Source organism: Colobus angolensis, unplaced genomic scaffold (genome assembly GCF_000951035.1).
Source record: "Colobus angolensis palliatus isolate OR3802 unplaced genomic scaffold, Cang.pa_1.0 Scaffold260, whole genome shotgun sequence".
NCBI lineage: Eukaryota > Metazoa > Chordata > Mammalia > Primates > Cercopithecidae > Colobus > Colobus angolensis.
In genome coordinates, this window is record NW_012115822.1 from 815,295 (window position 1) to 831,501 (window position 16,207).

The 16,207-nt window shown below is 47.1% G+C and overlaps 1 protein-coding gene across 2 annotated transcripts in view; it reads right to left on the reverse strand.

Annotated features, from left to right (window-relative positions):
• Positions 1–5,293: 5,293 nt before the first annotated feature.
• The window catches only part of MAPK1 (mitogen-activated protein kinase 1), a 58,115-nt gene continuing 47,201 nt past the window's right edge, over positions 5,294–16,207 (reverse strand). The window contains exons 7-9 of one of the 2 annotated variants that reach the window (XM_011947322.1): positions 15,959–16,079; positions 11,368–11,373; positions 9,173–9,210 (exon numbers count right to left, since the gene is read on the reverse strand). In XM_011947322.1, the coding sequence (XP_011802712.1) occupies positions 15,963–16,079 (117 nt within the window). In that variant the 3' untranslated portion in view covers positions 9,173–9,210; positions 11,368–11,373; positions 15,959–15,962. Of the gene's footprint in view, positions 9,211–11,367; positions 11,374–15,953; positions 16,080–16,207 lie in introns of both variants that reach the window. The other variant, XM_011947324.1, reaches the window with a different exon arrangement.

A 16,207-nucleotide genomic window follows, 5' to 3' on the forward strand; every position in this document is an offset into this window, starting at 1 on the left:
GGGAGCATTGCAGCTTTCTTAAGTGGATACACGTGTAGATCAGGAAGGAAGGAGGTCCTGAGATAACCACCCCACAGGTTCCCATCTGCAGAGCCACCTACCTCCCCAGCACATACACTTTGGGCTCCTGTCACAGGAATGAGCTTCTGGGAGCCCTGGGTAAACAGGTATAGAAGAGTCTCCTTTTTCATATACACAGGGTGTTGCCCTGTTGCCCAGGCTGGAGTGCAGAAGTGTGATCATAGCTCACTGCAGCCTCATGCTCTCCTGACCTCGTGATCCGCCCACCTTGGCCTCCCAAAGTGCTGGGATTACAGGCGTGAGCCACCGTGCCTGGCCAATTTTAACTTCTTTATATTAAATGGTTAAACTAACTAATGCCTGGCCTCCCGGGTCAGTTATCAGTGTTGGGAGGGCAGTCCCGTTTGTTTTGTTGACTGTAATACTCATTGCCTTACAAATGCATGTATTATCAGCCATTGCCTGCCCCTCCCCCATTTGTATGACTTCTCCAGTAGCCTTAGTCATCCTTTCTATACTTTTAAACTAGTTAGATGACTGTACTCAATTCCCTAGCGAGGCCTTCCTGCTGCCAACCTGACGGTGATGCCCGTGCTGCCAGCTCTCTGTCCTACCTTGGTCCACTGTGGAGGCGTTAACAGTCACCTGTGGTCTTGTTCTGTTTTCTCAATTGCTCAGTCTTTTGTAAAATTTGCTGTCCTCTCTCAGTTCCCATCACCTTTTTTTCGCTCCTCTGTGCCAGGCACATTATGCTATCTGTGGGAGGTAGACAGGTTCCCACCCTTGCTTATTCAGAGCAGGGAAAGTTCTACTGATTTCATTTCATAAAAGGATACCAGTGATAAAAGTACTTGAAAACCACTGCTTTGTGGAATGTGTAATGCAGCAGACTTTCAAAAGCAATTTAGAAAACAAATTGTGGTCCAGGCTGGAGTGCAGTGGCACAATCATGGTTCACTGGAGCCTTGACCTCCCAGGTTCAAGCGATCCTCCAGCCTCAGTCTCCTCAGTAGTAGGCTCAAGACACCACGCCTGACTAATTTTTAATTTTTTTGCAGAGCCGGTGGGGTGGGGGGGCGGGTCCCATATGTTGCCTAGGCTGGTCTCGACCTCCTGGGTTCAAGAAATCCACCTGCCTCAGCCTCCCAAAGTTCTGCAATTACAGGTGTGAACCACTGCAGCCAGCCACAAAGCAATTCTTGAAAAGCAACCAGGGTTGGCTTCCAAATGCTCAGCCCTATCATGGGTCTCATACTGTGGCCTTAGTGCTTTCCTCCTCCTTGTGTAGTTGGTTCCATCTCAGAAAACCTACATTTCCTAGCCTGTAAAGCTTAGCCCATTCCCCATGGAATGGGAACAATTTAGTAGTTTAAAGGAAGTATTAAGAAAGAGCACTATCTGGGATTAAAGAGGGGGCAGGCTGAAGGAATGATGACATGGCCACTGGGTCACTGCCTGACTCTCCAAACTGGTCTCAGAACTGGCCCCTCTGCACATGGACTGCTAGCTCGAAGACCCGCACTGCTGAATGGCAGCACATCTTCCTCCAGTGCCTTGTTCCAGGCTTGAAAGCTTTGCCCTCGTGTCCCAGGGCACTGCACACCCCCACACCCCTTCTTCACACATTCGGCTTCCCTTGTCCAGGGTCCCACCATAGAGGAGGCTCCCCTGCTTCACCCACCACTTTCACAGCTCACAACTGGCTTCTGTTACTGTCTGGTCTTACTAAACAAAAGGGGCAGTGCTCCTTCTGGCCACAAAATTCAAGGATTCCTCCCCAACTTCTACCTAATCAGGTACTTCTCTTACCTAGTATTTTAATTTTGACATGTCTTTCCCAAGACTGTGTCCGGAGCATGGTGGTTGTATGCCGAGCTGAAACTGCTGGGATTCCTGTGCTTGGGACACATCCCAGCACATCACAGGGGGCAGTTCCAGAGCATGGACCCGGTGTCACATTTCCAGTCGACTCAAGGGAGAGCATCTGTAGGCCTGATGTGTGCATGTGGGACATTATTATATGAAAAACTCCCTTAGACTCTAAATTTTGGTAAGAAGTTAGCAAACAAGATGAAAGGAAGAAGGAAACAAAATAATTTCTCCAGGCCTTGGTGATTAAGGATGCCTTTCCTTTCAAGGCAAGCAGGCTGGTATTTTCTGTGTGTGCCCCATAGTACTAGGGTGACTCTCAGAGTACAGGGAGTGACAATGGCCCAGAGGGTCCTTCTGATACCCAGATAAAGACAAAACTTTGCTTTCAAATGGAGAACTGCTACTGTTCACATTCTTGCTGTAATCATCAGCTTTTACACACACACATTTGTGGATCCCCACAGAAACACAACAGGCCCCGTGCGGTGGCTCACACCTGTAATCCCAGCACTGTGGGAGGCCGAATCGTCTGAGGTCAGGAGTTTGAGACCAGCCTGGCCAACATGGTGAAACCCCGTCTCTACTAAAAATACAAAAATTAGGCCGGGCGCCTGTAGTCACAGCTACTCAGGAGGCTGAGCCAGAATGGCGTGAACCCGGGAGGCGGAGCTTGCAGTGAGCCGAGATCGTGCCACTGCACTCCAGCCTGGGCGACAGAGCAAGACTCCGTCTCAAAAAAAAAAAAAACAAAACAAAAATTTGCCAGGTGTGGTGGCGCGTGCCTGTAATCCCAGCTAGTTGGGAGGCTGAGGCAGGACAATTGCTTGACCCCAGGAGGCAGAGGCTGCAGTGAGCAGAGATCACGCCACTGCATTCCAGCCTGAGTGACAGAGCAAGACTGTCTCAAAAAAAAAATTAAAAAAATAAATATCACAAAGCTACTGGACATCGGTCTTCTTGGCCTGCATATGGCTGAAAGATGTTTTCCCTTTCCCCAGGGACTGGCAGCTCCACGCATTTCCTGAAAATGGGAATTGTCCTGCTGTAGACCCTGCTCCTGGCCTCGGGCGCTATGACATATTTGGCAGGAACTCAGTGACTGCTGAATGGATCTGGAGCAGATAAGAAAGCCAGTGTGAAGTCCCAAGGAAACCCACAGGATTGGCACTGGTGTCTTCCATTGGGTATTTTGTGACTAAAGCTGGACAAGTTCTTTCTTCCCTCCCTCCTTGCTCCTGCCACCACTGTACATAATGTCACCATCTGCGGTGAGGGTGTATACCTGGCTTCACAGTTCCCCGGGCAGCCCTAGACAACTTTCTGCTCTCCATAGACACAGTCTAGACTGGCGATGCTGAGGCGCTCTACATCATTGTCCGGATATGGCGGGTCTAGGACCACTGCCCACACATGCTCAGCCACAGCAGATGCCCAGTCATGCAGTCTCCACCCACATGCCACAGCCCCTCCACCAGCCCTATGGTTGCATCCCACATGGTCTCCCCACTGCACCTCTTCCCCTTGGTCTTCTACTTAGCCCAGCCCAGCTAACATGACATGCAGGCAGAGGGTGTCCTAGCGTCATTGCAGGCCCTTCCAGTGGTGGGCAGTCCTCCTATTATAATTTTCACGGTGGCTCTGCCTCATCGTCAACAGAGACCTTGTCTCCCACCTTCACCTGTAAAAGACAATGTCATAGGGGATGACCTCCCTCCATTCTCTCCTCTCCACCTGAAAATGATACTGTCTTCAGCTGTCCTTGGCGCCAGACTCAAGAGAACGAGCCCTGTGTCCATCTCGGCCCCATGGGGCCCAGTGCCATCATCCCCTCCACTGTTTCTCCGCCTCACTCTCCTACTTCCTAGAGTCAGGGATGCTAAGCCTGTCCCTAGGAAAACCCATCCCTGCACTGCTCCTCTTTGGCCACTCCCAAACTATGTCCCCCTTGGCTTCAGGGCTGCGGGTGGGGGTCTACACTTGCCTCCACAGCCTAGGGGTGTTTCCTGTTCCCCTCAGATGGTCCAGGCGAGCTCTGAACGTGTTGGTTCTGAGTAAATACAGTGAACTAGCCAGCCTAGATGCTGGTCCGAACTGCCATCTGGAACTGCTGAGTTACTGCTGAGAGGAGGAGCCCATCACAAAGCGGGGAAAATGGGACCAGGCTTCTCTGCTGAACAAGGAAGATGATTATTCTGATTGCTTTCTACAGAATCTGGACAACAGGGAAGAGTGTTAAATCTCTCAGGGAGAGGGCCAGTGGAATACTCCCACGGTGCTTCAAATACCCCATTGCAAACTCCCAGTTTATGTGCGATCAGCTCACTTCCCTGAAGGTTTCTGACAGGAGGGTTTCCTCTCAGATTAGCAGATACGTCTGTTTGCAGGCATTTTAGTGAGACCTTACAACAAAACTTAATGAAATAAAGCAGCATTTAAAAAGACTTGCTATTTACTGAGTACTTGCTTTTTTTTTTTGAGACGGAGTCTCGCTCTGTCGCCTGGGCTGGAGTGCAGTGGCCGGATCTCAGCTCACTGCAAGCTCCGCCTCCCGGGTTTACGCCATTCTCCTGCCTCAGCCTCCGGAGTAGCTGGGACTACAGGCGCCCACCACCTCGCCCAGCTAGTTTTTTTTTGTATTTTTTTAGTAGAGACGGGGTTTCACCGTGTTAGCCAGGATGGTCTCGATCTCCTGACCTCGTGATCCGCCCGTCTCGGCCTCCCAAAGTGCTGGGATTACAGGCTTGAGCCACCGTGCCCGGCCGAGTACTTGCTTTGAAGTACTATGCTAAACAGTTGAAATGTATTTTTATAATCTTTACCATATACAAGGCAAGTAATATTGCTTCCACTTTACAGCTGACAGTCTGAAGCAGAGAAAGAAAGCAGAGACGCAGAATGACTGGCCCACAGCCAGCTGCAGTTCTAAGCAGGGGGTAGTTCTGAACTCAGCTACATGAGTCCCAGGCCTGTGGTCTTTCCACAACACCACATCCAAAACATTTTCCAGTATCTTTGTTTTGTAAATAAGTCATTGCATAATGCCCAATATTGGTAAGAACCAAATGTCCAAGAACCCCTATCTTTATGACTTCTTGCTCTGAAATAAGGGGTTGCCCAGGACATCTGCCCAGCAGTGGGGCTGTTGAAGTTCAGGAGAATGAGGAGATGGGTGTGGGCTCCGCCTACCTCCCCCCCATAGGCGAAGGTCTTCAGAACCACCTGGAGAACCCTAGGGAGCACTGACATCCCCATTCAACTCGAGGAGCAGCTCACAGCCCTAACACAAGTTACCACACGCAGAGCAAATCTGGAAGACATCTGGGGAACGTAATGAAGGAGTAGACAATTTCACGCTTTCACGGATGAAACTGCAATTAAACTATACATGCACGGTGCTGTGTTATTTTGGTAATACAGGGACACAATTTAATGATTCTAAGGATTTTTTTGTAGTTTTTTTTTTTTACAAGTCAGGTGCCATAAACATTCAAATAATCCATCTTTTAAAAAGTACGTTTACAACATCAAAAGAATTAAGATGAAATATAAACCTTTCTACTTACAATTTTTATACAGATTAACCAAATCACAAATACCACAAATAAATGTTAATGTTAAATTGTAACAATATAATGAATAAACATTCAGATTCTTAATAAAATCTTCCTTTAACATTTTTTAACTTACCATTATGCTAAATAGTCTATGCAGAATTTTGGGGTGCAATACCAAGAAGGCACCAACAGTACAAAGCAGATACAAAGCAGTTTCAGAACTTTGAGTGCTCTACACGGATAAACAGCACAAAAAAAGGCAACAAGCTTTAGGTAAACCTGGTGCAACCCTAGAGGACTTGGTCTGGATTTCCATTTGTTTCTAACCCATCCTGTCAAGGTGGATGACGTAAGAGAAACCACATATTCACTGTTATAGCTTCTCATCTGCACTACAAGAGTATCATGTTTCAAACACCAGCATAACAATTTTAAAGCACAAATGCTTTAAAAATGTGTAAGCGAAAGGATTGCTCAGATTTTCAAAACCATTACATTTACAAAAATATTTCCCTTAAACTTGGGATTGCTCCAAAACATTGATTTACAAATATAAAAGTATTATGGAAGGACTCAAAGCATGTGTGCATATGTATGTGTGTATTAACATACTGTTACCATACTATATAAAAGTTACCAATTTAAAAACCATATTAACATATAAGCAAATAAAGAGAAAACAGTCTCCTCTGAATGGTTGAAGTATTATGTGGCATGCGGTGTGGGTAGTTTACCTTTGCGATCCCTTAGAGACAACCATTGGTGAGCCACACGTAGCTTGTCAAAGCTACCGGTTACATCTACACTCACTGCCTGTGCCCAAGAGCATAAGGAATGAGTGTGCACAGACCACACATTGTGCTCTGCACACTGAATACACTATTCTTCTACCCAGATGCCACAATGTCTGCATATCTCTGCTAGCTTTGAGAACCTGTGTCAGGACAGAGTCCTCACGATGAGTTCTTTCAAATCCATCCCACTGGCTTGTTCGGTATTTCTTTTATACTAAATGAAAGGACTGGAATGTTTCAACAGGAATTTTTTGCTTACATTTTAGACACCAAAAAAGCTATTAGTCTGAAAGCTTATTTGAACATACTAATAGTGGAGGTGCTGTTCAGTGTCACTAATATGAACTAAGATGACCTAATCTGTACATTTTTACAAATGTAAGAAGAGCCAAAATGATGCATCTACTACACATGATAGCTAGTGCTTTTCATAGGTACCTTGGTTAGGACCATTCTCTGCCCTGTTACATTATGTTTGGCATGATTAATAAAAAGCACACAACTTATGGCTACAATGATTCTAGAATGAAGTTAGTGGTTTCATGCCAATCTGACTCCACAGTACCAGGAAGGGGAATGGGAAGGAGCTCATAATCTCCAGATGTTAGTAGCCAAGGCTGTGGTTTTCTATTTAGAAGAGGATTGCAAATTAACCTCATAATACTAACTTTCTATTTAAAAAGTATAAAGAAACAAGAGTAATAAAACTGTCAATGTTTTAAAAATGAAAACTGACTTATCAGTGTTATCAGTTAACAGTCAAATTTCTGTGTCTTGTCAATGCTGTGTGGCCCTTCAGATGGCAGCTCTGAGCACGCAAGTGAAAAGGGCATATTTCAGGGCAAGAATAGAGATGTGGGTCTGTTTTCCGAGGATGAGCCGGCTATCCTTCCTTGGCCACAGGAGTGGTGAGCATGAGCACCCTGGACTGCGCACTGCGGGGTGGCCCTTCCCAACACTCGGCTGTGCCCAGCAGCAGCTCTGGGGCACACGGGCAGGCCCTCTTTAGAGAGAACCAGGGAATCCAACCTGAGATGGGGCTTTTTCGTTAGGGTTTGACAGAATATCTGAGACCTAAGATTGTGAATAAAGGAACCTGACAGAATCGATTCTCTGCTGAGCAGAGGTAAAAAGGACCCTACAGAAACACCTTTCTAACTCATCTTATGTAAACCCAAGTAAGTGCTGGGCCAGTGCCTGGGCAGCAAAGTGAGGCCTGTGAGCATTTCTGTGTTCAGCACAACCTGAACCTGACTGTCCATTCAGACACGCTGATCCAGAGGAAAGCAACACTGAATCTTAACATGAATGTGAAGATAGAAGATGTACATTTATTTTCATGAATTACAAATGCATTTCTGTTCGTATTAGCAGGCAGCCTTTATATAACCCATTCTCCATTGCTGTCAAAAATCAAACAAGAAAAAAGGACAGCTGAGAAATGAAAAGCTAAAAATAGAATTATTTTTCCTAAATGATCTGCTGGATAGCATTTTCTGTGGAACACAATTCAATCGAGGTAACAATAGAGTTTTCATTTCAATTGTAGGCATGTGGCACTTGGACAGTCATCTCTGCACAGAAAGCTGTAACAGTCATGCGAGGGTACAGTAATTATTGAACAAGGCAAATTTCTCACCACAGAGAGCAGTGGGGAAGTCAAGAGGAGGCACCGCACTGGGACAGAACACCGAGTCAACTCCACAGTACACAGTGGCAGGAACAAATACTTAAAGAGATCAGTAAAATATGGATAGAGCTCCAAACACGAGTTAGTGCTAGCTTTTTCTGACAGTCTGACTCAGCAGTATCAGAAATATTTGAGTACTTGACAACAAACAGTGCTTTATGTCATGAGCTCGTGGAGGCTTTATTACAAATTGTTATATTGTAGGTTGAAAAACGAACTTGAGATGCTGACATGCTGTAGAAGGAAAAAGAATTGTATACTTTCTTATTTAAAGACGCAGTGTTCCTCTCTGCTAAATCCTCAGGCATGGAACATGGTTACTGAAACACACACATTTGAAGTAGCTCAAGGGCGTATGTGCACCAGCGTGTGGAGTTCCACCCTGGGACATCCCCAGAAACCACCCACAGCTCAGCACTGCAACCTTTGTACTTCTCTCACCAAATGCCAAGTGAAGCTGCCACTTTAAATCTTTTTTTTTTATAAGTCTTACAAACATTAAGTACTGCACATAACGCTTCTTGGCAAGTGTAACACCTCTATATGGTACAAGTGACCACAGTAAGTCTACAGAGTGACATTGCTGGGTGTAGTACTTCCTTTTTATTTAGAAAAATGACTGTATTTCTAAAAGCTGGGTCAATAGCACATACCTTACATATGTTAGTGACTACCATGATATGAGAAAAGACGTGGACAAGTGCTCCCCAAGGATTCCCGAGACGGAAGCACTTGCTGCAGGCTGCAACATCAGCCAAGGTATTTTCACAAGCTCCTGCTCTGGGGCAACAGTTATGGTCAAAGGGTGAAGTGCAAATAAGGGGCTGTCACTGACTTAAAGTGCCCTAGGCAGTAGCCTTCCCTATCATAAAGTGAGATGCCAGTGACTAGAGCCAACTGGGGAAGAATCTCTCTCTGGTGCGGCTGCATGGTCAGCAGGGCATCATGTAGAAAAGGATTCAGGAGAGGGAGGAACCACTGCATCTTTCAAACCAGAAAGCGATTAGTGACTAAAGCAACAGTAAGCAGTAGGTGCACTGAAGTACATACTGCCGCAGGTCACCAATGGGTGACACACACAGGGCTGCCAGGAGGAATTCTCTGGACTGAAGAAATTCTTTGAAAGCATAAAAGCCACAACTACCAGAAACCGCCCCTCCAAACGGCTCAAAGGAGTCAAAGTGGATAAGCCAAGACGGGCTGGAGACAGGACCAGGGGTCAAGAACTGGGAAGAAGAACACCGATGTCTGAGCATGTCCAGTCCTCTGAGCCCTTGTCCTACAGAAACACAAACAGATCACTGAGTTAAGAGTGAGTCGTGAAAACAACATTGTCATCAGCATCACAAAACACAAAAGTGACAAGAGTGAACCACATTAAAACAGCAGCAGCAATAACATTATGAAAATAGAAAAGGGAGGCCGGGCGCGGTGACTCAAGCCTGTAATCCCAGCACTCTGGGAGGCCGACACAGGCGGATCACGAGGTCAGGAGATCGAGACCATCCTGGCTAACACGGTGAAACCCCGTCTCTACTAAAAAATACAAAAAACTAGCCAGGCGAGGTGGCAGGCGCCTGTAATCCCAGCTACTGGGGAGGCTGAGGCAGGAGAATGGCGTAAACCCGGGAGGCGGAGCTTGCAGTGAGCCGAGATCCGGCCACTGCACTACAGCCTGGGCAACAGAGCGAGACTCTGTCTCAAAAAAAAAAAAAAAAAAAAAAAAAAAAAAAAGGGGAAAAAAAACTCCTGCAAAATGGTCATCTCATTGGACACACTTGGGCAAGAGTAACACACGGTAGTTCTGAAGGGGCCAGGGTCAGCCCTCACTCCACAGGCACCTTCTCTCAGACAGTTCTGAGGTAGTTTCCACAACACTCATAGGAAAGACACCACTCCCCCAGCCTACACTGACTGCAGTGTTCCCAAGATGCCCTTTATTTATCATAAGATATCCAACACTAGTGCTCGCTTCGGCAGCACATATACTAAGATATCCAACACTACTCCATGGTCAAAATTAGAGTTTAAGGGCCTTTGAAAAATAATACATCTTTATGCAAAAGGGTCTTCTGCCGCCTCCTATTCTTAGCAAGTCTCTCTCTCTAAATGACCAGCTACGACAGAGTTAACTGCACAGTCAGGGGACAGTGCCCTGTTAATAATGCTCCCATTTTCTCTGACTGAGGGCAAAACAGTCCTGGTGGGAAGTGAGAGTGGGGGTAATGGGCTGGGGTTTTAGCAAGGAGCTGTGACTGGTTCCCACAGGCAGGAGAGGTGCTGATCACGCAGGTCAGAGGTGACCTGACAGCTATGTTCCCATAAGGCCTCTGAACCAGCGCCCTGAAAGGAAGCATTTCCCTCACTCTCTATGCCCGGCCAGGGCCCACCTGGAGTATCACACCAGGCAAGCACAAGCAGCGCGCTTTCCCTGTTTTTCCAATGTCTCTACTTTTACTTGGAGAAATTCTATTCCAAACCAAATCTACTCCAACTGTTTACAGGCTAGTGGTTCTCAGATGCTAGCCTGGAAAGTGCCTGGAGGGCTTGCTAGAACAGATTGCTAGAGGTGGGCACAGAGCAGCCACACCTGCAAAGCCACTGCCTCATGGCTTCCACTGTACATAATGAGTGAACTTCACTCCCAGCTATCGATCACTCTGTCCCATCTGTTTTTTTTTTTGAGACAGTTTCATTCTGTTGCCCAGGCTGGAGTGCAGTGGTGCACTCTCGGCTCCCTGCAACCTCTGCCTCCCAGGTTCAAGCAATTCTCCTGCTGCAGCCTCCCAAGTAGCTTGGACTACAGGCACCTCCTATCACACCCAGGTAATTTTTATATTTTTAGTAGAGGCAGGGTTTCATTATGTTGGCCAGACTGGTTTCCCTGACCTCAAATGATCCACTTACCTAGGCCTCCCAAAGTGCTGGGATTACAGGCATGAGCCACTGCACCCAGCCTGTACCATCATTAAAAGTGAAAACTGCCACTCAAATCATGTTCTGCATTCTGTGGTTCGGATGAAGAAGCCTGGTGGAGAAGGGCACCGGAGCAACCAAGTGTCTCAAAATGCAAACAATACAGACTCTTCCCTTTGGAGATTCTCATTGGTGTGAAATGTTTTCCAGCATGAAAATCTAGCAGAGTATCACTTATTATTTCACAGAGCACTTTCAGAGCTGTGGTTTTCATCTGCCACTCAGGAGCTGGGGCAAGAAGAATGGGTGTTACAGCCGAACTGTGGACTTGAAGATGGGCTGAGAGGGAGAAGTGGTCTCTTTCATGTAGAGGTGAACTGCAGCCAAACCTATGGGCTGGCAGGACGTTAAGCTGCCCTAAAATGCTTTCATCTTCAATAAACCAAAGGGAAATGCGGTTCATGCCCCTAGTGATCAATCCACCTGAGAAAATTCACAATCAGGCGATGAAGAAGGAAACTGAGCACTGACCTCTACCTTCACCCGCCTCACAGGGTAGGAGACTGAGGACACGGGCTGGGTAGGAATGAGGCTTGTCACAGGTAGTAGGCATGTTCAGCTTTTTTTTTTGAGACGGAGTCTCGCTGTGTCTCCCACACTGGAGTGCAGTGGCACTATCTCGGCTCACTGCAAGCTCCGCCTACCAGATTCACGCCATTCTCCTGCCTCAGCCTCCCGAGTAGCTGGGACTACAGGCGCCCGCCATCTCGCCCGGATAGTTTTTTTTTTGTATTTTTAGTAGAGACGGGGTTTCACCATGTAGACCAGGATGGTCTCGATCTCCTGACCTCGTGATCCGCCCGTCTCGGCCTCCCAAAATGCTGGGATTACAGGCTTGAGCCACCGCGCCCGGCCCCGGCTAATTTTTTGTATTTTTAGTAGAGACAGGGTTTCACCGTGTTAGCCAGGATGGTCTCGATCTCCTGACCTCGTGATCCGCCCGTCTCGGCCTCCCAAAATGCTGGGATTACAGGCTTGAGCCACCGCGCCCGGCCCCGGCTAATTTTTTGTATTTTTAGTAGAGACAGGGTTTCACCATGTTAGCCAGGATGGTCTCGATCTCCTGACCTCGTGATCCACCTGCCTTTGCCTCCCAAACTGCTGAGATTACAGGCGTGAGCCACCGTGCCCGGCCGGCATGTTCAGCTTTTAAACTTGCCCATGGAAACTGACCCCCTTGAGCAAAACACAATGAATATACTTTGACCCTTTAAGATCTTTCGGCCAACACTACAAATATCACTTGATTGCTTCCTCTACCAAATGGGCCCCACAGCTGTGCTCTGTGGTCCTGGGGTGTATGTTTCTAGGCCCTTCCTGCTGCAGCCAAACGGTCAACAGTGCCCTCCCAGTGTTCCCTTGTTTTATTACACGTTTATCTCCTGAGTTCTCCAATTTAGAGCTCTTGATCTCCGGTGTGTGGGCTGAAAACTCAGAGACAATGCTCCTTAGTATTGTGAATGAATCCCGAGACCTTTCCCAGGGAGCAAGGCTAGTCACAGGCAGTGTGCAGCCTGCCACTGTTTCATGCTGGCAAACATTTCAAGAAAATGGCATTCTGGGTCCAAAATACCTGGATTCTCTGCTTAGTTTTGCTACTTGATGTACAATCTTGAGCAAAGTGCTCAAAGGCTCATGTCTTCAGTTTCCTCAATCATAAACATGGGATGCATGCTGACTTCCCAACATTCTGTTGTGATCACCAAAATGAAATGTTTATGAAAGAACCTATCCCATAGTTTAATCAGCCAACCCAGCCCCAGCTTCCCCTGGATTCATGTGATATTCTAGATGATTAAATTATAAGTCAGTCTAGATGTTGGCAACTTCCTTTGCAATGAATGGATAAAATGAGATGAGTTGATGGGTAGATAGAGGAACAGATGGACAGATCTATGAGAAAACTAGTAAGATGTTAATGTTAACTGTATAATCTAGGTGGTGGGAATATGGGTGTCTACTTTAAATTCCTTCAACTTTTCAGAATAGTTGAAAACTGTCATTAAAAGAATGTTGGGGGGAAAAAATCATGCTGTAAGCACATAGGGAGCATCCGTGTGTCTTTTGTGTCTGGAGCAAATGAACAACACACAGAGGTGACTGTCCTTGCCACGCCGGGACTCTCAGAGTGGTGGTGGACCCGACGGACACTGGTCCCCTGCCTTGCAAGGCTGGCTTTAGGAGGCTTTCTGTCAGCAACTGTGTCCTGTGGCCCCAGGAGCAACCCTGCTGCTGTCTTGTCATCCTTGTGCCTGCGGTGCTGCCTGTCTCCAGTGGCCTGGCCAGCTGTCCCCCAAGTCCTTGCTCTCCGAGGACCTCCTGCATCTTTACTGCCGCCAGAGTCACCTGAGTCACTGCTTCAGGTCAGGCAGCTACCTGTGAGGGAGAGCTGGGCTCCTGGGGAGGCAAAGGCCACAGCCTGGGCCGGCCTCTTTCTCTGCAGTCCCCTCTTGCTCAGCTGTCTGGCATGACCACCTTCCAGGTTCCGCACAGCCGTGCCCCTCCCTAACCAACAAAGAACCCAACTGTCAGGTTTCAGCTGCAGCCCAACTGCGAGTCGGCCACACTCTGAGAGGCTTTAATGTCTGCCTTACCCTCTGGGGCCCACCATGCCCGTGCCCACCTCTGGGACTCTGTACACTCCTTGTTTACATTTCCTGCTATGAGGCTGCTGGAAAGCAAAGCCTCGGTCTTATTCATCTTTGTTCCCTTCCTAACTGGCAAAAGTGCTCAATGCTGATTAAGTGATTACCACGTCGACCCCAGAAGCTCTTTTATACTAAAAATGTGCACAGTTGTGTCTGCGTGCCTTTCTCCCCTACTATGGGCCCCTTTGAGGCCGCATTTAGATCCTGCTTGCTCCGCTTGCTCTTGGTGTATAAGGCAGACTAAGCAGGCAGCACGCCTGACCTCAAGCAACAGAGAAGATGAGATGATCACAGACCACCACCTGGCTGAGGGAAAATGACTGTGAAAGGAATTGTGAAGGAAGAAAAGCAACAGAGGTTGCTCCATTCCATCTTCTAGGTTCTGTAAAGGGCAAAGGAGTAAATCTCTCAGGCCTCACAGGCCATCCAGGTCTGTTGTGACCACCCCACTCCACTGCTGTAGAGGAAAGGCAGCAAAGGTAACCTGTGAGCAAATCCAAGGCCCTGTGCGGCTCCACTTACAAAAACAGGCAGCGGCGTACCAGGGTCTAGTTAACCTGATCTTGTACAGACACTGGGAGTGTGTCCTGGAGCCTCACGGTGGGGCAGGGACTCTTGAGAAACAGAGACAATTGCTCCACTGTGAGCGCCTCACAGAGGAGCCAGGAAGTTAGTTCTGTGGGGACTGCAGGTGTGAAAATGGTTGGATCCTGGGGCCCAGCTTTCTGTCAGTGAGTGAGTGTGCAAATCACTGTGGCTAACACCTCTTCCACTAGACAGCCACATAAGTATGGGGCAACAGAAGACAGGAACCAGCTCAGTCCCCTGCTGATAACAGGCTTCTTTCTCAGTCACTACGCAGGGCTTATGGCTAGCAGTCCATTGCACATCCTGTTTGTGTGACTCCACAACACTTCCCTTGGGTTTGAGAGATCGTCTTTTGGGGTGTGTCTGGTGTCAACAGCAGGCTAAGCGAGGGCTTAACAGTGCCAGCAGCCCTGCCTCCCCCAGGTTGGTAGGTTTAGAAAATTCGCAGTCTTTCAGACTTTGCCTTTCCTCCTTCTCTTGAATTTGCCACTTCTCCCCACTTCATTTCTAGTCCAACGCTACAGTCCCTTTGGTATGGAAGACCAGGCATTTATTCTTAGCTGATGTCCTACCCAGTCTTCCCTCATTTCAACCCCTCCTGCTTTGATGTCAGACTTTTGAAAACACCATTTTCCATCCCTCAAACTACCAATTCCCCGTTCTGTTGTCTATTCCCTACCAATTCCCTGCTCTGTTGCCCTGCCTGGCTTTCAGCGCTATCTGCTTGGAGGCTGTGCAGGTCATGTCAGTCCCCAGCTCATGTCTGCTTGATTCTTTGTCCTCAATGACAGGGAATGGATGCCTGTAACTGCAACACGGTTCTGTCCAAAGCATCTCCCCAGCAACTGCTTCTACCTTGGCTCGCAATTCTTTATTCACTGCTCTTTTCTACAGAGTTCTAAACACAAGTCCAGTTCTCTCTTTCCTCTTGTCATATACTCTTTAAAATCAAGATTTGCCTTCTTTTCCTGTATACTTTTTTTTTTTTTTTTTGAGACAGGGTTCACCCAGGATGGAGTGCAGTGATACAGTCATAGCTCACTGCAGCCTTGGACTCTTGAGATTCAAGAGATCCTCTCCCCTCAGCCTCTCAAAGTGCTGGGATTATCGGCATGAGCCATTGTGTTGGGCCTACTCAATTTTTAAAATCTACCAATATTGTCACATTGTTCACCTCCCCTTATGACCTAAGCACATGTAGCTTCTGTGCAGACCCATGTAAATCCCCCTGACTGGCCAGCCCAGCCTTCATCTCTTGGATGAAGTTTCCCCAGCTCTCCAGCCTACACTGCTAGTCTGAACTGGTAACAGGGTCTGGGCCCCTTGCATGTGACATCAACTGCAGAACCAGGTCCCAGCTAGGAGTTTCTGAAGGGGCAGGCACAGAGGACCCTAACACTAGATTTATTTAACTGGTGGCTCTGCATTCCCTGGGAGGAAGGGAGTCCTGAGGCGAAACCTTTCCAGAGAGATGCTCATGTAACTGTGAAATGCTCTGGACAGGCAGCAAGGAACGGATGAGAACCCAAAGATGAACAATCTACAATATGAAAAAGTTGTTTCCAAATAATCACATACACTACCCTTGAGAGTAAATGAGGTACCTGGAGTTTCTAATAAACAAGAAAGAGATTCCTGAAAGAATATATGTAACTTTCTAAATCATTTTTAATTCTAAATTTAAAAAAAAACCTTTCAATAAGGAGCTTGGAAAAGAATACAAAATAACAGACCTCGAGGAACACAACATTCCAGAAACAAAAGGCAGTGTCTCCTTTGCTGGAGTTCACTGTATTAAAGCTCCAGGTACCTGACAAATTTAAGATCTGTATCCTGGCTGGAATCTAGCAGTCTCTTCAAAAATTAGTTCTTTGAGCTTTTCCTTAGGCAAGTCATCCAATTCCATGTCGAACTTGAATGGTGCTTCAGCAATGGGCTTTAAGAGAAAACAAAACATTTAACAGTCAAAGTTGTTATGGGTAAGGCAGTAATTTACTGATTCATAAAATGATCACTGCTCAGATTCTGAATTTATACAACAGGACTGATGTCCCATAAAAACTT